The following is a 27,437-nucleotide window of genomic DNA, read 5'->3' as shown; positions in this document are numbered from 1 at the left end:
GTTATAAAGAATAAGCAGAAAAATGAAGTGTATTTAGGCACTAGATGTCAGAGTGCAGACACTGTAGTTTGGGTCAGAAAAGAAATAGATTCCCCAGGCTGCAAAATTTCACTTGCCCAGTTCATTAGTTCATTTTAACTCTGGGGTTCCTGCCTGTGCAGTCTAAGTAGCTAAGTGTAAACAATAGCACCTCAAATTCTGAATCACAGATTTGGATGGATGCACATCACCTGAGAGTGGATCACCTTTCTCAGTGGTGAATTTTATTTATTTGCTTTTTCTTCTTGTGGCTAATAGTAATTTTTTCTTGGGCAAAACACCGCATATTACTGGCAGGCCTCAAATGAGAAAACAGAGGGGCTGTCTTGATTTACTGCAAACATAAGCAAAACCTCTTAATTATGAAAGTTATTGGGGTACAGCAAAATCAGTTCTGTGAATATCCATTGGAACATACTAGTAAGTTTGTTAAGTTTATCTTATATTTTTGAGGATTAAAGATTTATGAGGCTTTAGATGATCTTTGGAAAAGGTTCTCAGAAGAGATAAGACTTTTGTTTCATGAGGAAGTGTAACTTTATCATTTAAAATACAGCCTTTGGAAAAAGAACTTCTTCTGGAATGGTTTTAAATAACAAATTTAAATAGAGTAATTTTTATCTCTTTTTAATAACATGAGCTATTCCAGAATGGGATGACATTAGTAAACTGGGTGATTTACAGATTACATAGGTGATATTTTGTGATATAAAGAAGGTACAAGTAGAGAAAATTCTTTTAGGCTTATTTCACATGTAGAAGGATTCAATTGTGCATATTTTAATACTGGGCATGTGAAAGGAATGACTCATAAATAACAAATCACTTAGTAAAGTTGAACAGATACTCTTTACTGTGAGGGTGGTGAGGCACTGGAACTGGTGAGGCTATGGGGGCTGCCCAGAAAAGTTGTAGATACCCCATCCCTGGAAGTGTTCAAGAGCAGGCTGGATGGGGCTCTATGAAACCTGGTCTGGTGAAAGGTGTCCTGCCCTTGGCAGGGGAATTGGAACTAGATGATCTTAAAGGCCCTTTCCAACCCAAGCCATTATATGACTCTATGATTTCTATGAACGTAACTGTTTTTAAAATTCACACATTCTCTGATTGATGAAAGTGAGTTTTACATGGGTGTCTCCTGGGAAGAGTGTTATATAAGTAAATCCTCTGCCTGTTGGTAAGAGTAGACAACACAAGGAAAAGCTCTTTGTTTGAAAACTTCTATTAATCAAATCAGAAAAGTAGAAAAGAGAATAATTCTTAACCCCTAAAAATATGCTTTTTAAAAAGTTGTTTTCATATTCCTGTCTTGCAAGATTTCAATGGAATTCAAGCTCTGTAATATAAATATTTTATACGCAGCCTTCTCATAAAGCATCTAGACCTTTTGTACAAGTAGATGGAAATACTATTACAGTAGTTGCTAAGTATAAACTGAGCTATATAAAGCAAATATAGGGTAAAAAGCTTGAAAACTAATGAAAGATGAAATGTGATTTAACAAGCTTATGCCTATTCATAACTTACATGTTTTTTCTTCATAGTTTCTCTTTAGTAATAGAAAGCTGAGCATAAATACTGTAGGTAATTTTGCCATATTCAGGATCGTGTTGAAGTTCTGCAGGACCAACTTTTAAACTCTAGTATTTGTCAGTGTAAACCAAACTTTAAACAGTTCTGTTTGAGACACCTTTGCTTCAGTGAGTAGACCTTCAGTTGGCTTAAGGTAATTATACAGGTGTGATCTAAAAGTTAAGTTTTAGGATCATAAAGTTTGAAGCAAAGGAAGAAACTGAGAAGGACTTGAGCATCTGACTTGCAATACATCATTGTGCGGTGTGTTCATCCCAGTGTTTTGGCGGAGAAGCCAACAAAACCTGCAGGGATTGCAGGTTGAAGGCAGAAAGGCTTCTCTATTGATAGGAAATAGTGCACTAGGTACAGGTTTGGAATTGTTCACAGTTTTTGCTGCTTCTATTCAAGTTAAGAATATGAATTCCTGGAGGTAGTACATCTCTAGTTAGTATTGCCAGGAATGGTAGTGCTCCTGCCTGATACTTCTGTCTCCGTGGGAATAGAGTCCAGGAGATTTAATCATGTAGTTGTTCCTCATATAGAAGCACAAATGTAGTGTTATCCAGTTGCCATCTATTTTATTATACTTTTTTCTTTGTCATTGAAAAGGAATTCTTCAACAATTTAAGCACGGAAGCAGCAATGAATCATTGAGTTTCTTTTTGTGTTTGTATATTTATTCTACTTTCCTCACTTTATTACTGTCTTTGTTTTCTGGCTCTTCATTAGTTATCATGTTCTACTATATAAGCCATTTTGATGTAAGGCATAAAAATATATTAAAAACAGATTAAAGGTTTCATTTCTCAGTAGATGTGTTTATTTTGAAAGAAAATGAAAGGAAATGTATAAAACATGGTTTATGTTTTGCTTTGTGAAACTGTGGTATGCACAAAAAAAGATTAATATTTTAAGTGATAGTATTTATGATTCAGAAGTGAACATATAGATGATTTTTAGTTTATGGCAAGTATAGCAATAACAAAAAAAGGCTGACCTGCACTGTAAAAGTGTTCCAATATGAAGGTTATTTGGTAATCGTTTGGCTCTTGGACTACAATTTGTGGATAGGATTAAAACTCCCTTGGGCAAAATTGGGTGGGTCTCCAGGGGAATTGCAGAGGATGAGGAAACACAAGCATCAACATTCAGCAAAGTCAGGGAAAATTGTTTCAAATTTCAAGCTGAAGTCTTACTAAGCAGGTTGAGATTTATTCATCCAACAACTGCACTTCTAAAAGTGAGTAGCTCACTGGAGTAAAGTGGTACTTCCCATGTGTTTATCCCGTCTCTCTTTTCAGCTCTAGTTGGGCATGGCTTATTACTGTTATCTAAGCAGGTTGTTCCCAAGTTTGTCAGTCCTGTAGGCAAAAGGAAGTGGAATGTGGCAAAATTGTGTGTTTGTCCTCACAGGGCTGTGAAGAGAGGTTATGCTGTTGCCCTCAAGATGTCAGGAGGGACGAAGTCCCACTGGTGTCCCTTCAGCATATATTTAGAAGTGTATAGATAAAAGAAGCAAAACTCAAATCAAATCCTGAAGGGATATGTGTGTGCATTCCAGACCTGCAACAGGATACCAGCTGCCCATTTCTCTGAAACCTTATAATAATGTAGCATAAGTTGATCTTACTCTTTACTTAGTTTGAGGTTTCCTGCATGTTTTCTTAGACTTGAGTAACTGTTTTTTTCTGAAAGCTTCATGTATTCGAAAATATTCCTTTCTGCCAGTCCCACTCTTCTCCTATCTATAGAGAATCATACCTGCAGTAGCAATAATTTCAGTGTCAAGGACTGCTGTGTGAAAACATAAGCTAAATCTTCAGAGAATTAATTGCAACATTTAATGGGAGAAAATAATTAGATAGAATTCCAGAGGAAAACATGGTAGAATAAGATAACAGAAACGCGGAGCTTCTCCCAAGAGAAAAAATATATTTAGCATGCAAGCATAATATAAGCTAGCTCAGACAAAGGATTCCTCAGGGTAAAAGGAGACAGGATCAACTTTTTTTTTTCTTCTTCCTTTTGAGATGGGAAAAACACTGAGAAACTCAAATTAACAGAAGTAAATATACTGAGAACTGAACACCATGGAAAAAGAACACAAACTTGAATTGTATAAAACTGTAATTATGTACCTTTGTCAGTTAAAAGTGAAATCAAATACCAATTTTAATTTGTTAAAAATTCCATGGGAGCGATGTCACTTCTTAGCTACAAAGGATTCTGAAGTGAGTCGTGTACTGGAGTCAGTAGGTGAAAGACATAAATTTCACTGTTGTCTTCTCATATTGCTCTGAAAAAAAAATCAGCATAGTTAACCAAGAAGAGGTAGGGTTTTCCTATCTGAAAGATAGGGAAATGTGTTAAAAGTCTTTAAGCTTTTAAGTCTGTCTGGGTGGAATGGACAGAGAGGCAAACAAATGGAGGACCCTCAGTCAGAAAATGCCCTTCGGTCTCTGACCAGATCTCTAGAGCATAGTTCTGCAAATGCCAGTTCTCTGTCTCAGTTAACTCAATGGCAGTACAGGAACAGCAGGAAAATCATTAAGGGTATAAAAAGAGATAAGAGACTCAAGGTGTGTTTATGCTGCAGAAGGATGTGATGATGCCAAGCTGCCTTTAAGTAATGGTTTTGGGTATTGAGAGCTGTGGACCTGTGACAGCCTGGACTTCTGAATCCCTTGGACATGTGCACAGGAGGTCAGGCAGAGGTGCAGAGCCTATTCTGATGCTTTTGGTGCTGAGCTTGGATTTTTCCTTCTGCTTTTGTTTCAATAAAACTGCCTCACTCATGCTCTACTTGTGCATCCACATCTCTAGTGTCAGTATGGACATGCCACCAGAGCAAATTCTAGGAACGTGCAAAAGGCAGTGCTTACTGATCCTTCACAGAGCTAGAAGTTATTGTCTTCTTAGGGCTGAATTTGAACGGGTCAGGAATTTTCTGTGTGAATAGGGAGCTGTACTTTGAGATGCTGTTGCCACAACATAGTTACTTCAGATGCAGATAGGCATTCTTGTAGGCAAGGGGCCACCTTACTTGGATAACCCATTTGGTATCTCGTGATCATTGAACTGTTTAATAGTAAAGCTAATGAAGAAATACAAAACCATTTGTAGTTGTCTAGAAGGCTCCATACTATCTCAGTGGAGAGTGACAGTGCCAGCTATTCATATCCCAGGACTGCAGTACTTTCATCAACTTCTCCCTACAGCCCTTTCCAAAGGGGGAAAAATAAAAATTCCACATAATGGAATACAACCTAGCATGATCTTCTCCTATGAAATCTTTTAACCTGTCTTCCAACCTGACCTTTATTCTCTATACAGATTTCCTATTGATTAAACCAGATTTGTATTTTCACAAGTTTTTTATGAGGAATTTCATTGCCCTGTTCCCAGATTGTTTTAAAATTACGCAAAGCGTTTGAATGAGGACAGCAGTTAACAAATCTTTTCCTCTAGCACTGTGGAACATTTTTGTCACAAGACTAAAGAACATCTCTTCAAAGGCTTATTTCCAAGCATGAAGGAGGAATTTCTGCCCCAGGAAATTATGGATCATCAGAATTCTTCCCCAGTTGTAAATTACACTTTCCAGCTTTGCTCTCCTGTAATGTAATCACCCCTAGAGCACCTAAATATGGAGAGATTAATTAGATCCAACAATTAAACAAAAAATCCCTGTAGTTTACTGCCAACAAAAGTTAATTGTTAGGAAGAATTCAGAGGTTGCCCCATGAGAGAGAAATGAAAGTAAAGAGGAAGAACATGTGAGAGATAATAGCCAAAGACCTTAACCTCTGTTGATATGGGCTGGAATACTCGTGCTGCTGGTTGTGGGGAGGTCTATGTAGAGCTCGTATCCAGGGAGGCACTTCTGGAGCTGCCTTTCCTGGGGAGGATGGCAGATGCATAATTTGGAAGGCAGAGGCTGTCCTCAGTGTGTTTAATCCATGATGCTCTAGATTTTGGAGGAGTTTTGGTGGATATATAGAAGTAGTGGTGGGTGATGTTTGGGAATTGTTTGAGAGACTGATTCATCCTCTCATCAGAGTGATTTATCTAGTGGACAACCTAATGTGCTGTGTTCCACAGAATTTATTATAGATTATGTAAATATACCTATAAAATCCAGTTCTTTCTGTTCCAGATTGCTTTTCTTTATTTATTAAAGAATATCAGTTTTAGCTTTAGTGATTCAGCCTTTTATATTAAAAGAGTAAATTTTTTTAAATTTACCTATTTCAAAATACTACGAGCTGTCTAGAAATATTTTTATCTGAACAGTTAATTTTTTACTTCTGTTGGGTCAAGCTTTTTCTCTCTTTTTTTTTTTTTGACTCCTCCTAGTTTTAATATGTTTATAATTAGTCACTTATAAAATCAAAATATTATTCACTGTGATCATTTAGTCATAAGAAAAATTATTTCAAATTTTAGTTGCCCTATGGAAAAATTTTCTTGCTTGGTCATTGATGTAAAACACTAAGAAGAATGAGTAATTCCTCGACTTTTCTTTTCCAATTTTCACTTTTTAAATATGTTTTTGTAAAATTGTTACTGAGACATTTTTAACATTGGGAACAATTCCATGACTCTCACTTGGAGGAAATTTTTGAATTACGTACTTCTTCTCTCATAAGCATAAAATAAATTCCAGTCTTATTTTTTTTTTTAATTTTTTAAAATTTATTTAGTTTTATTTTAGCTGTATTATTTAAAAAAAGAAAAAAAGCCTTTATATACTTTTGATGAACCATCAAAGATAAGTTGTGGTATTTCCTTGTCCCAGATTCTCCTCAGGTTTCATTTATTTCAATATTCCTTATAGTGAAGATAACAGTGAGAAATTTGACTACAGTTCCTTTATAGTTCTACTTACTTGGTAGGTAATTCATGTAAAACCTGGAAATAGCAAGCCTAGCAGTTACAAAATTTATGATCGATCAGAATTTTCTTTAAACAAATTCATATGCTGAAGTTAAGGTACATGGAGAATGTCCTGGTTTTGGATAGGAGAGGGTTATTTTTAAACTAAATAGCTGGTACAGAGCTGTGTTTTGGATTTACTATGAGAATTATGCTGATAACAGAGTGTTTAGTTGTTGCTAAGTAGTGCTTACCCTAAGTCAAGGACTTTTCAGTTTCCCATGCTCTGCCAGTGAGGAGCTGCACAAGGAGCAGGGAGGGGCATGGCCAGGGCAGCTGCCCAGGGGGATATTCCATATCGTGGAATGTCATGCTGAGGGTATAAATTGGGAGAATTGGCTGATAGCTGCTCGGGAGAGGCCAGTTGCTTCTCAGGTGAGCAATTTTATTTTGCATCACTTGTTTCTCTTGGGTTTTATTCCATAATCTTCTTTTGATATCTCCCTTTTTTTAAAGCAGTATTATTTTTAACAACTTTGCTTCCATTATTCAACTGCTCTTAAATCAATCCTAACTGTACTCGGTGATGTTGTTGTCTTGCATTCTGATGAGTTTTTATCAGCACTCAGTTTTTGTTGCTAATATTTTTCCCTGTCACAAACTATAGTATTGGTGAAATGTTTTCACAAAGATTCACGTATTCTGCTTAGCATGCCACAATAGGGTTTGTGTTGCATGTCCTCTTGGTGTTTACTGATGTATTCCATATAAATAATTCAAGAAAGTGAGTAATTGCTTCTCTGAGGAATACAGTCCATATCTTTTTTATTAAAATTAAAATGGATGTTTTTACATGTCCCAGACCAGCACGCTTGGGAATAAAGTAGTCAGTAAAACAAGTGTGCTTTTGAGTGGTGCTGTTCACTTCTTTAAAGGGAGAGATTTTCAGCTTGATACAGAAACTGTCACTGATTTCAGTATGTCTGTGTTTATAGTTTATATTTCAGAATTGTATTCATTTAGATCAGTAAGAATCCTCTACTAAATTGAAGGAAAAAAGTGTACTACTAAAAATACTCTATACTAAATACAGTGCAAAATAAGGGATGTTGTTATGTAAGATATGCAATTTATGTAGGAAAAAGCTGTTGTGTTTTGTTATGTGGCTTGATTTTTTTCATTCATGCCATTAATCCAGTAGCAATTATAATTACATTACTTATGCATTTGAAAGTAAAGAAACCAGAATGGTGATTAGCAGATATTTTGATTGTGTCTGTTTCCCGTCAGACTCTTCATACTAAACTTTAAACCATGCAAATTTGGAGTATTTCTGACATTAGAAACATTGTTCTCTACAAAGTGTAAAATTAATTGCAGGAACACCTACCCGTGTCTTGTATACCTGTATATTAATGCCTGCATTTCCAGACAAGAAATTAATGATTGTTAGAATGTTTTGGATTTTTTTGAAGAACAGAGAGAAGTTTCAGGCACACACGTAAGCATGTGTTACCTGACATGTAAAAATTCTCCTTTGGAAATCCGTGATGTCACCCACACTGAAAATCACAGGATCTAGCTGAGGATACTGAAAGCTTAGGGCCCCACTGAAGGAAATACCAAGAACATTCTGTCAAGTTCTTGATAGGCATAATTGCTGCAGCTTCCATAGCAATTAAGGTATAAAATATTCTGTATTATTTATTCCTATTGTTCAGGCAAAAATCATTAATTAGTTCTGTTGTGGAAAACTGTAGTTTCTATGGAAGGAAACTTGCTACATCTTTATCCTCTGCCCCGTTTATGGAGTCACTGGCAGTTGGTGAAACGTTTGTGAAATGGACATTATGGAAGGATTATGGTGGAAAGCAAAAATTGCTGAGCAAGTCCAATAGCCAGTTTCTAGGCTGTTCTAAATTCTCCTGTTATGGTAAAAACAAATGAAAAGTCCCTAAAGGCATGCTTAAGATGAGTGTTGTGCTTTCAGACATGGCAGTGAGGTTGGACCTCAAAAGAAGCTCCTCTGCCTTTCAGGTACTTGTGTTGGATTGGTTGAGAAATTGGATGTGTCTCCATGGGCCAAAGTTCAAAGGTGAAATCGGTGTTCTTGCTCAGTTTTGTGGGACTGATGTAATTTATTTTGCCCTGAATATTCTCCAAAACCTCATCTTTCCTTGCAGTGAGGACTGTGTGAGGTGGAATGAGATGGAGTTGTGAGGTTGGCATATAGGGAATTTGTCTCTATGTTTTTTTTTTCTCCATCATACATTAATTTTTCTTTTCTCAGCCAGGCTTCTGTAGAGCAGCTAAGGATTTTGGTGGCATGGGGTATTCCTGGAAATCTAAGTTTGTTAGCAATGTTGGCTGAATGCTAAGTAATTTGATTTGTATAGTTTTTAACAAAGCTTTGCTTCCTAGTTTGGGTATGTGGCCTGGTAGGAATCCTGAGAGAACACTTAATAAACTTTCAAATCCAGAAAGAAAAACATGTTATAAAAAGGAGAGTGGAATTCTAAGACTTATTATAGTCAGTGGCTAGAGGAGGAAGAATTTTTTTCTAATTCTTTTTGTGATTAAATGAATGGTTTATTAATGTAATGTTTCTAGTTTCTTTTATTTGTAAGGCCTGCTTTGTGTCTGGCTGAAAGGGCTGTGAATCTTGCCTAAGTGTATATTAACAAAATGTATGCACGGATCTGTGTTGCCCAGAATAGGTCAAACTCTTAGAGGATTTCTGGAAAGTTCCTTACCTGAAATTGTATGTATTGTAACTGTATGCTGTCTTGTATTCTTCAGAGTAATTTATATCTGCATGGACAGGTCAAATCACAGTGTGTGATCTGTTTAGAGCTGCTGATCTTTTTTTTGCCTACCAGCAACATTTTATTATTGTTGTAGTTCGAGATTCTTCTTTTTTCCTATGCGATAGTATTGTCTTTGATGCTACTTTCCTCTTCATATACTTATCCACAGGTTTCTCACTGCATACCCTTCCTGGAGTACTTTATGAGGAATAAAATAAAGTGTAAAGAAGTGAATTTATATTAAACACTTCTGCAAACGATAATACAAATGAGCTAATATTTTTCTTTTACAGAAATTAGGATATTTGCGTAGTATATAGGTGATCTTCCAGTGTATACCTTAACAAGTAACACAAATATGCATTGATGATTTTTGTCATCAGCATCTGTATACTGTGTTTGTTTTCTTATAACCACTCTATTATCTACATAAAATGGGAAAATGTCACTGTAAAAGGTTTAACTGTGGAAAACTAAGCGATGCAGGGATCTTTTCTTGTTTAGTACTCTGATGCAGCAGAACCTAACAGGAAACTGAAAAAAGGAAGTACCTAGAAGGTTCCTTTAGGTGAAATCTTTCCTATTATGTGTCTGTGTATTTCTGCATCACATAAACTGAGGTGGAGTCAGGACCTGGTAAATTAAATCCACTATATCTCACACAGGCTTCCCTTTCAAAGGACAGAACTTGCATTTGGGAGTTGTCCAGAATAAAAATGTAACCTCAGATTCAGTTGTATGTTCCATGATAGCTGCTATCATAAGCACAAACTGCATCTCCTTTCCTCTGAGGTGCCGTGCCCATATGACATTTTTTCCATTGCTGCCATCTCATTCAGGACATGTATGTTTTGTTACAACTCCAGTGCTAGGCTGTGGAGCCTGGGAGTCCGGTAAAAGGGAAAGGATATCAGAGTTGGTCATTTAGGTCTCTGTTCCCTGCTGATGAACGGTGTGTGCAGCAAACTCTGTAGACAGTGGTCAGCTAAAGGCATTGCATATGAATAGATTGATCAGACCAGAGTGGACAGCATCATTACCTTGCTAGCTTTAATAATTCTAATGGTAAGCTGTTTATCACAAATACACATATTAAATAATCTAGATAATCTGTTTACAGTATTCAGCAGTGTTAGCTTTTATAGGCAATGAAGCTAATGTAGTTAAAGATGATGCAAATAGCAAAACTGGGTGAAATAGTGGTAGAAAATTCTGGTTATGTTAAATCAGTTATGCAAATACGATTTAAAATATCAATAAAATCTAATCACTTGCCAAAATTGTAAAAGAATATATACCTACTTGAAGGTATAAAACTGTCTTCAATGCAATCTAATCAACTGACAGAAAAGAACCATCTCTAATTTGATTAAAATGACCCAGTTGACTAGTTGTTTTTTCTTGAGATGAATAAAAGTATTGATGTTCACAAGACAGAATGATAACCTTTCTTACTAAATAGTAAATTAGCTCTTGTGCTTGCTGACCTTTTCTTTCCAAGGCACTGACATTGATTCACAGAGTTTTGAGAGCTGATGTGCCTTGTTCTTGGCCAATATCATTCACATTAATGTTACATTTTTCATCCCAATCTCCATGCTCCTGTTTTTGTTATTTTTTTTTAATTTTATTATATCACCCTGAAACTAGAGCCTTCTGATTGTTTAGAACATTGTTTATTTTCCTTTTTGATTGTTAGAATATTGTTGATTTTTCTTTTTTTCTTTTTTTAAAGGAGAAAGGGTGAGATGTTGCCCTGAAAATTAAGTGTTCTGATAATGTTTTCACAATTTTAGTTAATTTCCCGTGAAAGTCCTGTAAACATAAGTTGTTTATCACATTCCTTCTAAGAAATGTCTTTTGATGGATGTTTCACATGACCAGTTTACTTGGGAAGGTGGTAACTTAATTATCCAATCCCTGGTCATTGTTGAGAATCTATAAATACTGGAGTCAGAGAATAAAGGGGTAGGGTTTTGTTCTGACACTGAGAGTGGTTGTGTGAATCATTTTCTGTCCTTTAGCAACAGTATTATACAATTATATTGTATGTTCAGATTCTAGCTCTTCCAACTCATGATAGTTTTTTTCCTAAGAGAGGAGCTGAAGAGCAGAGCAATCTCTTCTGTTACAAATTTTTAAAAGGCAGGAGAGTTGATCCTGTACTTAGCCAAACTTGCTTGTTCATAGTGTAGTCCATGTATTCAAATCATTTACAAGGAAGGGTCTGAGAGCAATGAAAGCTCTGGAACTGAGGTGTCTTACTTAGTGTCTGCATGAATTTCTTTGTTCAGTGATGATACTTGTATATGTAAAACAGGAAGGGGGGAAGGTGTCTGATTGAGTTAATGTGGGTTTTTTTCATATGCATTTGTTCCTAGTAATTTTTTAGTTTTTCCTTTCTTTCTCCCCATGACTCCTTTTTATATTCCTTCATGGTGCCAACATCTTCCTCCTTAGGACTCATTCCATTGCTGTGTTAGTCTCTTTTGGTCTGAATATTTTGTTTGCCTTTTTGTAATTTAACCCTTATAAACGATATATTGCTAGATAAGAAGAGATTCCACTTACAGTCTAAAATTAGCTTTCTAGTCTAAACTGGTATTCTGGGCGACCTCTGTAATCAATAAAAGATAAATACCACAGGAGGCAATTCATCACATTTTAAGCTTATGTTGAAACTGGAAGGATTAATTGCTGCCTGGGCCACCTGTCTCTTTGTGATGATTAAAGGGAGCGCCTGAGATGACAATCTCAGATGAGGAACCTGGCTCTCAGAAGGCTAAAATTAGATGAAAAGTAGCCTACCTGTTGTTCCAGGAGTGGTGTTGGTAATGCATTGCTTTTCTGCAGGACAGAGGGTCTGTCCTAGAGATAGAAACGGCATAAAATTGGAATGAGAAGGCACCCACAGTTTGAATTTGTTTTTTTTTTTGTTTTCCTGAACTGATTTGTGATGGTACCAACAGTTATATTTGATTTTCATTAGTGACCAGCAATGTTATGATGAAATCAAACCCCTACTATTTTGTTATAATAGTTAATAATTGCATAGCTCTTATGTGAACTTCTCAGCAAACTGCAAAGCTTCATTTTTGGCATGGAGAGTTAGAAGCTTCATAGCATTTCTGACAAGGCCATGCAGTGCTGTGTAACAGCATAATTGGGTACAAATCCAGTTACAGAAATGAAATTTTAAAATCATAAGGAGCTAAATTTACTGATAAGATAGTATCTACTATTTCAGTGGTTGTTATTAAATTTGGAACATCTCCATAAAGTGTGTCCAGATACATTTGATCATAAACAGTTGATAACTTTCAGTGAAAGCTGCATAAAAGCATTTAGAATTTTGAAAAAGAAACTTGGAATTGCCTATAAAATTATTTACAGATGAGTACAGTATGGAAGTATTTTGAGCAAAACTGTATATGAAAAAATATTTATTAGTTGCAAGTATTCCCCTAGGAAAACTGGTATATTCTGGTATTTAATATTTTGTATTTTAAACCAGTATATTGGGTATTTATTCTGGTATTTAAAATTTGTTCTTTTAACAGTGCTGTAACTCACCACTGAACCAACGCATTTGGATCAGTTCATAGCATCAAAAACTTCATCCACACAGACTGATGCCATCTGGGCACTCTCCAGACACTGTGAACTGAAGTTAAAAACCTTTATGGAGTTCCTAACAGCTGGGTCAAAAGGAATATTCTTCTGATATACAAAGAGGACCCTTACTGCCAGTATGACGAGCCAGGAGAAGTGGGTTAACCTTAGCCCTGGAGAGTTCTCTCAGCTTCAGAAATATGCAGAATGTAAGTAATTTTAAAAATAATTAACTTTATGGCTAAATAAAAATTAAGAGTGTTTTGAATGTAGAAAATCATTGTGTTTTTGACACTATCACAGCTCAGAAAGAATGCATCCAGGTTTTATATTGATGATTTGTTGCTTTGAGATCATTGTGAAGAAAACTCTGTATTTCACATTTTTTGTATGGATAATCTTGTTTGTTTTAAACTACATCACCAAATAAATAGGAAACATAATAGAGAGGTTTAAAAAAAATAAAAATCACTTTTGAAAATATTTACTGCTTCCTGGGAAAATATTTTATTATTTATTCCTTTATTTAAGTTTTATTCCTTTATTTTTTCAATATCTGAATTTGAGGATTTCTAATAGAGATAGAAAGTTATGTGTTTGTTTTGGGTTTTTTTCCCTATGCATTCTTGTAACTTAAGCCTCAGTGCAGTGTTTCCCAGAACATTTGCCTTCCTTGTGGGGAAATAAAGGCATTTAAGATATTTCTTTACTTTCGGCTTCCCTTTGCTCCTCCAGCACTTATTGCACAATCCATATTTCAGAGCCATTGTTTTAGTAGAGCTGCTGGTGTCAGGGAAATTGCTTGAATATCTTTGTGTTCAGGTTTGTCTGTGTACATTAAAGGCTATGTTGTTTTTCAAGCTTCCTCTGCTCCTCTGTAATGAAAGGATGTTAGTTTTTTGGAAATGTGAAATATGACACGTTTTTGTGTAAATAGTTCTATTTCTGAGACAATTAGAAAAAAATGTTAATTGTATATAATGATTTGCATGTATAATGCCAAGGGAATAAACCCTTGGTATGGACCTTACTTTGAATTTCTGGACTGTCCAATTTAATTTATCTAAATGACTGAATAACAGTGTCTTTGTGTGATCTAAGACTTTAAAATGCAATTGAAAAAAGAATTGGAACCAATATTTTTGAATTTGATATTTTTTAATGCAAGATGGCAAGATACAAAAAATTGTGACAACAGATATCTTTACTCATTACTAAATAATAATTAGGTTATGTGGAAATTTGTAAAGTATGAATATATAATTACTTTACTATTTCATTGTCTTTGTTGAACTTGGAAAGGTAATGAACTGAAAATCACCAAATTTCATGTGGTGACCTTATAGAGTTGATTTACTTAAAAGAATAAAAATGATATTAATAAAAAAACCTTAAACAACAAAAGTCCTCAGTTAAAAAAAAAAAAGCATTTCTCATTTTTCTCCAGCATGGAGCTTGAAGTACCAGTAGTTCTCCTGCAGGATGGAAGGTTGATCCGGGTGTCACAGGGTGACACTGTGGGGAGGTTTGACTTTGTGGCAAGCGTCTGCCAACAAGTGATGGTGATGAGCACCCATCTGTGCCTTGTGCTAAGGAGTGGGTTTCACTGCAGGACTTTGGAATTAGTAGGGAATTCATAGAGAGGCCATTTGTTTTACATTCACCCTCTAATATGCAGGCTTGTAATTTGCTCTGCCTTTCAGTTTGGTGTAGAGACTTTACTTCATCTTACCTAAATTGCAGCATTATTTTAACTATGGAAGTTTTTAACTTTCTGGATTTTAAAAAATACAGTATTTATAAATTCTGTTTTAGTTTGAATCAAGCTGACTACTAGAACCAAGAGTATAGTCTGCCAGAAACCCATCTGCCTTGGATCATATTCTTAGTGGCTGATAGTCACTTCTGCCTAAGATCACTGGAAATCAGTATTACTTTTATACAGCTGTGGTGGGTTGATTGTGGCAGGATGCCAGTTGCTCACCAAACTATTCTGTCACTCCTCACTCTCTTCCCATGTTCTGGGGTAGGGTACCTTCCATGAGAGACAGTCCTCCACAAACTTCTCCAGTGTGGGCCTTTCCCCAGGGTGTTGATAACAGGTACTTCTAGCTGGTGAATGGGAAGAAGGGATGTGCTGAGCTGCCTTGTGCCAGAACCAGCAGGAAGTTCTTAAGTACAGGGGGGCTTAGATTTCTGCTTTTCTTTGTAGCCTAAGTAAATTTTGTAAAGAAAGTTTGCTCATCCCTTTTAGGCACTTCATGTGTCTATTCATGCAGAAAGTACTTTCTTTAAAATGCATTTTCTGGTGTTTTGCATATTGACTTTCTGACTGGGAGGAAAGGTTCCCTTCTGATGCTGAATCAGTTCTGCTGCATAGCAGACAGGGCTCACTTGGAGGAGTGAGGGATTTGGGTTTGAGTCTTTTGAGGGTGAAGCTGAGTCTGAAACCATATCCCTGATCTTTCCCCTATCTGGAAAGCAAGCCTGTCTCACTCACCTCTACCTGTTTTATGAAGAGGACTTGATGCTAAACTTCACTGAAATCAGTCACACCTGCAAGTGTTAGAGTTTCCAAGAAGAACTGAGGAATGGATCCACACAGGTTGTAAGAGACAGATTAATTGCCTCTTCTTATCTTTACACTGAAACAGGACTCAGGTGGCACCTAGATGTGCTCCTTCCTTTGGCATCAATTGACTTCAGTCATGCAAAGAAAATCACAAGCTATATTTAGATACAGACTGCACAGATAATAAGTACATCCAGAGTTGAGTCATATGTGCATATATAACTCATACAAGCGTGGACATCATAGATCCAGCTGTCTTGGTCTTAGAGCATAAATTCCCTTTTTAGTTACCAAAGTAAGTGTGTGGATCTTTCACTGTATAAATCCCTTTAAACTACTCCTGTGGATTCAAGTGCTCTGAGAAGGAAATGTGCTTTTCACTTTCTGACTGAAAAACACTTTGCTCTAGTTCAGTGTAGTTTTTTTTCTTATTAATCTTCTGTAAGCTTGATGATAGTCTGTCTGCTCTGGCAACTACTGTTAAGCAAGGTCTGCTCCTACCTCTGTGTGCAGGTACTGTCCTTGTTAACACTTTGAGAAGTTCCTACCACATCTTTTCTGTCTGTTTTCGTCTTCATACAGTTATAGTGCTTTATCCAACTGTACTGTTTGGTGAACCCAAACCCTGAATGCAGAATTGCTTTCTTGAATATGTAATAGCTTTTCTCAAATTTATGGAAATTGAACAGCAAAAGAGAACAAGTTCTCCGCCACTTATTCCTAATCACAAAATATTTCCCTTTAAGAAACACTCAGAACTTCATAGTAAGTGAGTATCTTCCTGTAAATTAAACCAAGGAGTATATGTAATTTTTTCTTACAGGATTATTTTTGAGCCCATGTCAAGGCAATTTTATGCTTTCAATGTAGGACCCTTCTTTGTCTGCCTCCCATATTAAATAATTTGGGGCTTCAATGAATTTTTTGGAACAATTTAAATATTACTTAACAAAAAAAGTATTTCTAAAGTCCAGAGAGTATATTACCTAATACTTGGCACTTTGCAGTTAATATGCATATGTGTGGTTTTGGAAGAATAATTATTTCCAAAGACAGTTCCTCTATGTCCTTCTATCCAATCAAACTAAAAACCTCCTCTCTCCTCTTGTTCTGAAGACAGAACAGTAGAACATATTTTGCATTGCATCTTTGCCTTAAGTTGCCTCAGAAGAATAGGTGAAAAGAAAACAAAACTGGGCTAACCGGTGTGGTTATTATATAATAGTGATAATAATGACAACAACAATAATCTAGCCCACACTAAATCCTGAAGATTCTAGGGAAATAAATGCACTTGAGACAAGAAATTTTTTTTCTCCTTTAGATTTCATAATCATTGCTGGCTGTGGGAAAGATTAAAAGACGTAGGGATTTTTCTGCATAAAACTGTCATTGCATAGAGTAAGATACATACAGGACATTTCAGGCAGAAACAGCTGCTTCTAAACTATATAGTACCACATATGTATTTATTTATAAGTTGTATGGGGAGCATCTGAGGGAGCTGGGGTGGTTTAGCCCAGAGGAAAGGAGGCCAAGGGATGACCTTATCACTCTCTTCAGCTTCCTGAAAGCATATTGTAGTTAGGTAGGTGTTGTCCTTTTCTCCCAGGCAACCAGCAATAGGACAAAAGCTGTCAGTTGGCAGGACAAAAGCTTAAAATCTCAAGCTGCATCAGGGTAGGTTCAGGCTGGACATCAGATTTTCCTCCTGGGAAGGGTTGTTAAGCCCTGGAGCAGGCTGCCCAGGGCAGTAGTGGAATCACCACAGCTGGAAGTGTTCAGTGGTCTGGTTAACAAGGTGGTGATGAGTCAAAGGTGGGACTTGATGACCTAGACATCTTTTTCAGCCTAAATGATTCTGTGATTCACTGCAATGTGCCATTCTGTACTACTCCAAACAGGAGCCTGAATTGTAAGGGCATTAGAAGCAATATAAATAGCTTCATTGTGATTATTATCTGTATGGGAAATTGGATTAGTTTGGACAGGGTTTTTTTTTTAATCCTTTTTATTAAATTAATTTTGTATCTCCTTTTTATTAAACAAAGTTTTATGGCTGTTGTAGTCAAAATTATATGTTTAAAGGAGCTTAGAGGATCCCGCTCCAAAAGCAAGTGGGGAAATATTGAAGGGGTTTGAAGCAGTTAAGACTATTTAATGAGTCAGCTAAGGATTAAAAAAGAAATAAAAAAAAGGAAGCTCTTCCCTCAGTAGGTGGAGAAAAAGACCTCTGAGCTCTGGCAGCATGTACACTCTGGGGAAATAGCTTGGTTTTGTGTTGTCCTTTTGAGTTTGTCAACAAAACGTGCCCTGAGGAAAAAGCCTGGAAAAAAAAAAAACTTTTTTGCAAAACTTTTGGCAGTGGTTTTTTCCCAGGCTGGCTGAGTAAAACTTGGGCAGACTGTCACAGACTGAAGATAGAAATAGATGTTGGAGTGCTACTGAAATGACTGTGAGAACAGAAACAGCATCAGCAGCTGCATCATCTTTTGATGTAGCATCAATAGCTACTGCAAGAACTAGACAGTGAAACAACTTTTTAGGGGAACAGGAAGAAGGAATTTGTGAAAAAGATCACTGAAGAAAAACGGGAAGGTCAGCAAAAGTTTTCGTTCAAAATTAACTTGTCGGATATTCCTGAGTGGGTTTGGCTCTCTGGTGCCCACAGAGGGAATTGTCTTTTACAATGCATATAAATGATCACCTGCAGGGAACTTCATATATGTGGCAGCTATGGGCCTTTACACAGTCCCTCAGAGGATACCCCAGGCTTCTAGTGCCACATGGAATTGTGCTAACTCTAGTGAGGGAATGAACCTCATCAAATACAGTTTGACAAAAACAGCTATTTTTGATGGTGTAGAAAGTGAAAAGAGAATGTCACTGGTGATTACTGAAATTAGTTTTATTTCAAGTAATGGATTTTAGGATTATTGTGCTTCTGCTACTGTTAGTAAAGATGGAGGCGACTAGGTTCTCAGAAAGTTTTGACAGAATCTGTTAGATGGGCTGAGATGTGGAGTCTGCCAGCTCTGCCTGTACGATGTCCCATGCACTTGGGAGAACTTCATGGAGAAGAATAATGGGTCTAGTGAGTGATCCAGCCTTTACAAGGCCTGTTGGGGGTAAAGTGGCTAGAAAAAGAGACCAGTTGATAATTTGTAGATTCTGAATCCTTATCCTAAATTGGTGCATATTGATATAACACGGTAATTTCTTTATTCAGGTCTACGAATTTAAATCCTTTGTGATCATTTCTGTATTACACCAATTTGGAGAAAATAGGTTAGTAATGTTACATATTATTTACTTAGGCTCTAGTCAGATATACCCTTAAAAAGCCCTGGACTCTGTCTAAAAGAAGGCTGTTACATACAGTCTTCACTACTGAAGACTGAAATCCAGAATAGAAGATACAAAGTTGTGAATTTTTTTTATTTAACCAGTCATAGTTGAGACTTGACCTCTGAAGATCATACCTTAGATAAAGTTGTTGTAGGAGATTGGAAGCTGGGTAGCAATATCTTCTTCAGAAATATTGGTGGATTTCTTTCTCTAATGAGGGTTTGTTTCTGTGTTAGGTCTTAAAGATAATGTAAAATAGAAATGATGAGTTGAGCATTTCTGAAGGAAAAAAAGCTGATAAACATGCCATAATACAATATGATCTGGATCTTTGAGGTGGGCGTTCTAATGAGATAATGTTACTGCCATGATAAATGCCTAGTGGTGACTAGAAGTTTTGTTTTTAACCAAACATAAGCTGATCAATTCTCGAGTTAGCCTGTCAATGGTAAACAGTATCATATTGACTCTGTCCACAGTTGTGAGTAAGGAGGAACCTTTTTATATCTGTCAGGTGGAACACTCGTGTATGCAGAGCTTGTTTCCCACTTCCATGCCCATACTAAAGAAGGGCATCCAGTTTCTTTCAGGTATATGCTGTTTAGGGAAAGGAAAAAATGTTTAGGGAAAGAAAAAACTATTTAGGGAAAGGAATGATGTAGAAGAGTTCTGAACTCATTGCTTTGGTTAAAGGGACTATGAAATTAATCAGGAGTTTCCTTATTTTGTGACAAAGGCAGATGCACTTGGAGTATGTTTTTGTCCCTCTCAGGCTGCTATATATTCTATTTTGAAACATTCTTTCAGAAAATACTGACTTTCACAGAACTTTAAATGGTACATAGTGACAGCACAAAGTAGTCTCATTGAGTGACTTGGAGTATCTTATTACAGTATTATGTTCATGTCTTAGCTAATTACAGGGATCCTCTCCTGTCTTTTAACTGCAAGGAACTTCATATGTCAGCAGCAGGGAGACATGTTTTAAGAGCAGAAAATAGTGAATTTATAATTGTTACTATCAGCTGATAAAATTAGAAGAAATCTCTTGTTTATAAACCCTCCAGAATCATAGGATTGTAAAGGCTGGAAAAGACTCTCTTCCTCTGCAGAAGAGAAGATGCATTTGGACTATCTTATTTGTTCAAGTGTTTCAGTTAAAGGGATTATAGTCAGCAGAATTCAAAATAACTGTCACTTCTGCATGCTGTTGGCTGGAGACTGCTAGCGAGAGATCATATATCATAACATGAAGAGACTTAGTTAATTTAGTAAAAGCAGAGAAGACTGTAGGCTGTTAGAGTAAACCTGTAATTCAAAGTTTTTTGAAAATGATGACAAATTGGTCCAGAGTTGGATCAGCTCAATGAGCACCGGATGTTTTTAGCATCAGTTTCCTTTCTAAAGAGCTGCCTCTGGCTCCTGAATAATTGATTGGTAGAGTGAAAATTATGATGGCTTCAAAAATTGTAACTTTCTTTTAGGGATAATGAAGGTGTTAGGAAGCAAACGGTCTCAGCTGTGCTAATGCTAACACACTTGATTTGTCTATTTTAGGAAAGCTAGTGGAAGTGTCAAAGTTGTGCACCTATTTAGGTCTCATGGAGAAAATGTTAAAGGAATTGAAGAAGGAAAAAAATTGATTCAGGCTGTTCGATAAGTACCAAGTTGCTTTGATCCCAGAATCCAGAGAGAAAATACTGTTATAAAAGGCCATCATTATTACAAACACATCATTTGCCATGGAGGGGCACTGGAAAGGTTTTCTGTGTGATGGATAGAATACTGTCCCATCATCAAAAGCATTTGGTGGTCTCACTACAAGATGGTAATTTACCTGTGACCTTCTTGCGCGCTGCCTTCATCTGGGAGAGTGGGGAAGAGACAGCAATTGCAACACTTGCAGAAGACTGTAAGGCTTGCTCAGTCTTGCTGAGCAGTGAAACAAAGTAGTTCAATGCATACTAGTTCAGTACAGATGTTGAATTTGTTGTGCTGAGACTGGAAACTGTTAGGCCCTTATTTTCAGGAAAGTAATTTTCTAATTATGCTACTAAGTTTCCAGTGTTTCTGCTGAGGGCACAGTGGCTGTTTCAGTACCTGGGGAAGATTCAGTTAGTCAGAATCTAGCACTGCCAATAGGATCAGGACCTATGTTAACTCTTAGACATACAGATTATTATCTAATGGTTCTTAAATAATATAGTTGTAATAGAAAGGATTTATGAGAAAGTCTTCTGGGTAAAAGTTAATGACTTTGCATTTCCATTTTCAAGGATATTGTTGCAAGAAGCAAGTGTAAAGAGTTCTTGCAAAGTCCAGAACAGAAACACTTGTTAACAGAATCACAGAATGGGTGAATGAGGCTGAACAGGACCAGATCCCTTAGTCTTTTCTAGTAAAAGGTGTTTTCAGGTTTCTGTGGCTGAGGGTTTGGTGATGTGTGGTAGCTAGTAGCTGGTCTTTGAGTTCTGAAAGGCAAATGGTGTCATGTCACCTTGCTTTTTATTTCCTTGGTGAAAAATAATGACATTTTCTAGAATCAAAGCTGCATAGGTACATGGTGCCAGTCAGTAACACCTGGTGTTGCAGCATCAGCTGTTACTGGCCTTGAACATATATTGTGTCTGTTGCAGATCTGACATCTGGTCATCAAATTACTACATTTACTATGCACTGTAAAATATGTAAACATTGATTATGCCTTTGTTATATTTCCTGTGTTTCTGTGTATCTTCCATATTTCTTTCCCTTTATTGTTTGGTTGTTTCTATGGACATTTGCATGTAAACAGTGAGAAGCTTTTGTTTCTTATGGGTTCATCTGTTCCTGTTGCTTATTCTTATTATAAAGATTTGGGAGATAATTCAATTGGTTGCTGTGGAAATGAGCCTGATGTCACAAACAGAGAGTTACAGTTCACCAAGCCTTTAAGAAACAAAATGAAGCGAGAATGGGCTAATTGGAGAGCCATGTGACTGTAGCAGAATCTCAGCTCTTATTAAAAGCATGTATTTTTAGTCACTGTATTTCTATAGAAGAGCTGGAAAGTGTAATTCAAATGGTGACAATCGATGACTCATCAGACAAACTGAAAAAAACATAGCTCTGAGAGAAAGGATGGTCCCACTTTGCCTTTATCAGATTCACACTCAATAATCCAGTAGCCCATGGTAGGTCCCTTAAGCCCAAAAAAGCTTCATATGCTTGAAGAGAGAAGGGGAAAGCTACTTGTCTAATTCATCCACTGAAAAAGTATGCTTTCCTAGTAGCTTTACCACTTACCCTGTTCTGCCTCTCCTGGGTTTCTGAAGGAAAGGAGTGCCAAAGCTGCCTGCCTTGCTCCTCTTGAGAACAGAAAATATGTTTGTCTTGACAGCTCAAATCGAGAGTCAGAGGTGTCTGTCTGAAAAAGGGGGGAATTAGGGCTGTCTGATAGTGTCAGGCAGGTTTCCTCCATCTGCCATTAATTGGGGTGAAGGGCCCTGGATTGCCTTCCTCTGCCTTCCTGTTGTTTTCTACCAGTTAAAAGAAGCAAAAATTTAAAATGTGCCCATAATTACATATGTTTTCATTGTGTTTTTAGGCACTAAAAATAAATTGCTTTTTGTGTGTCTCTGAAAGATTTTTAGTGGATGCTATGCAGTGTCACTGCATAGTTTTGTTGGCTGCACTGCAAAATTGAATGGCTTTTTGAGGACATTACAGATTGCTAAATTTGTCTTTAGAACTGTCCAGATTTTGTGTGGGTCATAATTTTATTAAAACTAGTACAGAATATAGACAAAAGAATTTGTGATTAAGTTGCAATATAATATGCTTCTGTATTAATTCTGAAAATAGAAATCCTTGATTTTATTTTAAACATAAAAATTACAAATCGTTTTTGTTATTGAGGATGACTCTGCCTTGGAACAGAAGTTGTACTTGAGAGACTAGAGAGATCCCTTCCAACCCTGACAATTCTGTGATTCTGATACTGAGACACTCGAATTAATTGTAGCAGTAATAACAGAGATAAAGAGTTTGTTTTGAAGAATGTATTTCCTAGAATTAAGTGGCCTAGTAATAGATGTTTTCATTCATGAAGGCATACTGAAGAGCTTTAAAATGCTTTGTTAACTATTGTTTCTTTGTTGTTGGTTCTGGTTTTGTTTGTTGTTTGTGGTTTGCTTTTTTTTTTTTTTTAAGTAGAGTGCTGTTTCTGCTTTTAATATGTTCTTTATGTTTGAAATTCACTACAGAGATGGGACAAACTCTAATATCCTTACCTGTATCAAGATAAACACTTTGGCAATCCTTGTAACTGCTTTGAAAGAAAGCATAGGCTATATATTGTTTAAGAGCCTAGAGACAGTAGTAGTTGAATGGAAAGAAATAGTGAAAATTTTATAGATGTCTGTGAGATGAGGATGGGAAGACAGTTTATGTACTGAATATATGCCTATATTCTTTGTTGAAAAGTGGCACTTCAGTACTGGATAGGCTTTAAGAGTTTAATAAATTGCTGAAATTATATTAGAGATGTGAAGAAAATGAGTGAGTGGCAAGAGTTCCTGGGATAAAAATATTAAAGTTCTGAAAGGGAAGAATTACTTTAAAATGTAAAAAAGAAGACAAAAACAAAGCAAAACAAATGGCTTCAATAAAGTTGGAGTCTACCAAGTTTTGGTAGACCAAAATTCATGTATCTCTGCTATTCTAACTACCCATAGGTGGTGCTGTTAGTGATGTTAGAAAACAGAGAAGAACAGATGTTAGAAATAGCTTATTAGGACAAAATCAAAGTCCACTTTTAGAGAAACACAACAACAGACAGAAGCAAAAATAGAACTCGGTACCTGAATGTTTGGAAATTTTGATTTACATTTTCTGTTTATGAAAAGTAATAACACTACTTGAAAAAACATAATCATGAAATTGAGAGAAATTACCTCCAGCAGAAGGAAAATAATTCACATCGAACCTTGGCGGCTAGCCAAAGTTTATTTTGCAAAAATGATTTAAAGTACTTTGTGTTAGCTATTTTGTCTTCTACAGAAGGCCCACTAGAAGTTTTTGAATATAAATTCTTTCTTATTAAAATCTGTGAAGATATATACAAGCACTATTATTTTTGATTTGAAAGCTTGAGTACTTACTTAGCTAATTTGGGTGAGGGTGAATCCAAGCAAGTACTCAAACTGGAATGTGAAAAAAGCCACTTACAGTCCCTTTAGAGGTGCTCTTATTCTGGAATAAATCAGAAATGCCTGTTCATTCAGTTGTTTTTTTTTAGTAGATAAGATGTTAGTTAATTAGGAACTATCTACTACTTAGAGGAGTAATGACCTGTTTCATTTACTTTAAGTATAGAACCATATTTTTATATTTAGTTTTATTTAGTTTCAGACACAATGAACATTGTCATATTGCTTGTCAAGTCTAGGCTCACTGTTTTATCTATGGTCTAACATGTGATACCTTCAAAGAAGACCACGTTGTTAAAGATACATGACATTATGATATAAATTTGAATGATCTGTACTTTGAGCTCTGGGAGTTTAAGGGGTTCACAGAAAGAATGTCAATTAAGTTATCGCAAATGGTAGAAAAGCACGTTCTGAAGTGTTTCCCAGTGTATGTGCTTAAATCACAGCATGCACTGCAGTTTTTCTGGATTAGTTTCAGGAAGCAAGAATCATAGTAGCTGTTCGTTCTAATAGCAATCTCTAGGTGTAATGGCTGTGTACAAGGACTACTAAACTGCTCTTCAAACCACTCTTCAAGGCAGACTAAGATAAATTCTTTGTAGCCCTGCGTAGATATTACTGCTTAGTTGTTTGGTCTTATATTTTTAAAAATCTGCAGAGTAAGTTTGTATTGAATCTCAGAGTTTTCCTACCAGTAACACATTTCAGAAGAACTTGATTTTCTTTTCCACCCCCACTTCTTTCTTTTTCATCCCTACTTTGTTATCTATCCATACAGCCCATGTAGCATGTTTGGCTAGCAACACCTTCTCAACCCCCTAAACAAAACAAAGGGAAAATATACAAACAAATCCAGTCATTTTTACAGCTTAACATCCTGTCCCTGGGAGACATGCATCTCTAAAGTTTTGTGAGTGTTTCAGGCACAAATATGTAAATCTTTATTTAAGGTCTATCTGGACACAAAAAGAAAATCTAAATCTTACATAATTGTGCAGAGTGGGTTATAATAACATCTCCATTTAGTTATTAAATGGAGATTGAGTTATTAGCCATAAATATGGTCTCTTCACTACAAAAAGCCTTGGGCTTGAAGCTGAGTCAGACCTCACTAAGTGTTGTGTTGTATCTAGTGAATAAAAAGTTTAAACTGCTCTGGATAACTCGGGTTAATGAATAAGGAATGTATCATGTCGCTGCATTTTTGTTGTGTTAAATTTGCCTGTTGTACTTCAGGTTTTATCCTGGAAATTGTTATTTAAGGTAAAGAAATGTCATTGTTTTCTTAGATAGGAAATTCCCACCTTATATGTTCAGCAAATTGTTCTGTCCCATGCTGTAAGAGTTTGTCACGTCCTGTTTTTCACTCCAGGAGTTACGATACCCAGGCATGTGCAAGATCTCTCTTCATATGGGTTTGTTCTTCACGCTGCCTTGGATAGAAAAGTTGTGCTCTCTTACTGCTGTCTGTAAGTGCCCAAGAGCAGTATGTGTAGTGCTCAGGGGTGGTGGTTGAGGCAGATTGTTAGGGTTTTGTACTGTGATTAATCCTGTATATAGCAGCAGGTGAATTTTTCTAAGTTCTTCTCTTATTCAGACCACTAATACATAACTATGAACTTGTCTCTGATAGCATTCCAGTATTTTTCTACCAAACCTCTTACAGACCTCATACTTATGCAACTAAATATTTCAAAACCAAAAAAAGGATAATAATAGAAAATCCCCATATACCACAGTTGTCAAATAGGTTTAGTTTGAAAGAACTGATCATCTGCTTTGTTTTAAAGATTGTGAAGCATCTCTGGGGATTTGATTTCTGCATTGTTTTACTAAATGTCTATGTTTAACTGTGCGGTCTTTCTCAGAAGCACTCTCTCAATGCCCTTTTTTTGTTTTATGAAGTGGATTCTACCTCATATTTTTTCTCCTTTTGTGAAAGGGGTGAAACTGTTTCCTATTCCTTCCATCTGTTTCATTTTTTCACAATAATTACTGGTTTATATTGACTAAACAGGTGGAAGAAATAGGAAACAGTTTCATCCCTTTCACAAAAGGACAATAAAGTCTATTATCGTAGCAGATGTTTATTTCCACTGTGGGTTTATTTTTGTAATAATTTCTTAGTATTCATTATTACACGGCATAGCAGTCTTGTCCTAATCTTTTATGAACACCTGACAGGAGAGATTCTCACATTTACTGATAGACTTTCAGTCTAATGTAAATAGTAGTCTTCCATATAATTCTTCCAAGAAAAAGCTATTTGGATATATATTGTGGAGCTGTGTTTTGTTTTCCTCCCCATTTTACATATTTAGTCTTAGATAAAAGTCTAGTAGCTTATGTTGCACAACTTTGGTGACTGATAAGCTTTGTAAAAGTTGCCAGAATTTGGCCAGCCTTTGCCAAATGACCATGAGTAGATAGCTTTGGAGCTTGCTATCAGAACTGAGATTTTTCAAAATGCTTTTTTGGTTGACATTCAGTTGCATTTTGAAATTTTATGCATTAATGCTGTTGAACTAGTAACACTAATAGTAATTTCAGGGGAATGTAGAATGTTTTCCTCTTGCAGGTCTGGAAATTCAAATGGTGTCTTAAAACTTGTAAGCAATTTTTAGGAGCCTGCTTTTTGAGTTCTGAAAAAACTGAGAAAATCAATTTTAAATCTCCCTGACCACAAAAATTACATTTTGTTTTAACAATGTTATTTGTGTGGTTTATGCATCACTGTTTTCTAAGAAATTAATCCATTATTAGCATTTCTTATGAAAAGACCTTTCCATTTAATTTCATCAGGCTTTGTCTGTTTTTATCCATAGGGAGAATATAGTAGATTTTAAAAATTACATTAAACCTTTGCCTTAAAAGGTGATGCAGATCAAGTATAAACATGGAGAGAATGAACAGGGAGGTAGATATGGTCTTTTTTTTAAGTGATTTTGAATAAATAATAAATATTATACATTATTTTTATTGTGAGTACACAGCTGGCAGAAATAAAGGGTAATTATTGGTGGAAAATGTGGCAATTAACATCAGAGAAATTTTGGATAAAATCAAAAATAAAAAGGAAAGAAATCTTAATGGTAAGCAAGGTAGTATGCATGAAATAATCAAGGGTTTATATGAGGGTTGAAATAAAGACAGAAGCTACAGAACCAGGAAGAAAGCAAGTTGAGAATAAAGAAGTATGCAGTATTTCTTCAGTGGAAGAATTCCATTGGTTTTTCAGAAAGGTTGGGATGTTAAAATTAAATATAGGGGTTTTTTATTTTTTTAATTATTATTTTTTGGTTGTTTTTCTGTATTCAGTTTATCTGCCAAATTGTATGCAGGCTTTTAAAAAGCTTGAATTCTGGCTGTTCCCTTTAAAATTGGACAGAAGTCAGTTCCTGATCTTTGTAAAGTGCT

General features: G+C 36.0%; 1 protein-coding gene across 7 annotated transcripts in view; it reads left to right on the top strand.

Moving 5' to 3' along the window:
- The window catches only part of DGKB (diacylglycerol kinase beta), a 331,618-nt gene that overhangs the window by 18,744 nt on the left and 285,437 nt on the right, over positions 1–27,437 (top strand). For all 7 annotated transcript variants that reach the window (XM_015619344.2, XM_019005780.1, XM_015619347.1 and 4 more), the window contains exon 2: positions 12,857–13,117. In XM_015619344.2, coding sequence (XP_015474830.1) covers positions 13,048–13,117 — 70 coding nt within the window. In that variant the 5' untranslated portion in view covers positions 12,857–13,047. The remainder of the gene's footprint in view (positions 1–12,856; positions 13,118–27,437) is intronic.

The sequence above is a fragment of the Parus major genome, chromosome 2, assembly GCF_001522545.3.
Source record: "Parus major isolate Abel chromosome 2, Parus_major1.1, whole genome shotgun sequence".
Lineage (NCBI taxonomy): Eukaryota > Metazoa > Chordata > Aves > Passeriformes > Paridae > Parus > Parus major.
The sequence above is the reverse complement of the archived record's forward strand: the minus strand, read 5'-3'. Positions and strand labels throughout refer to the sequence as shown.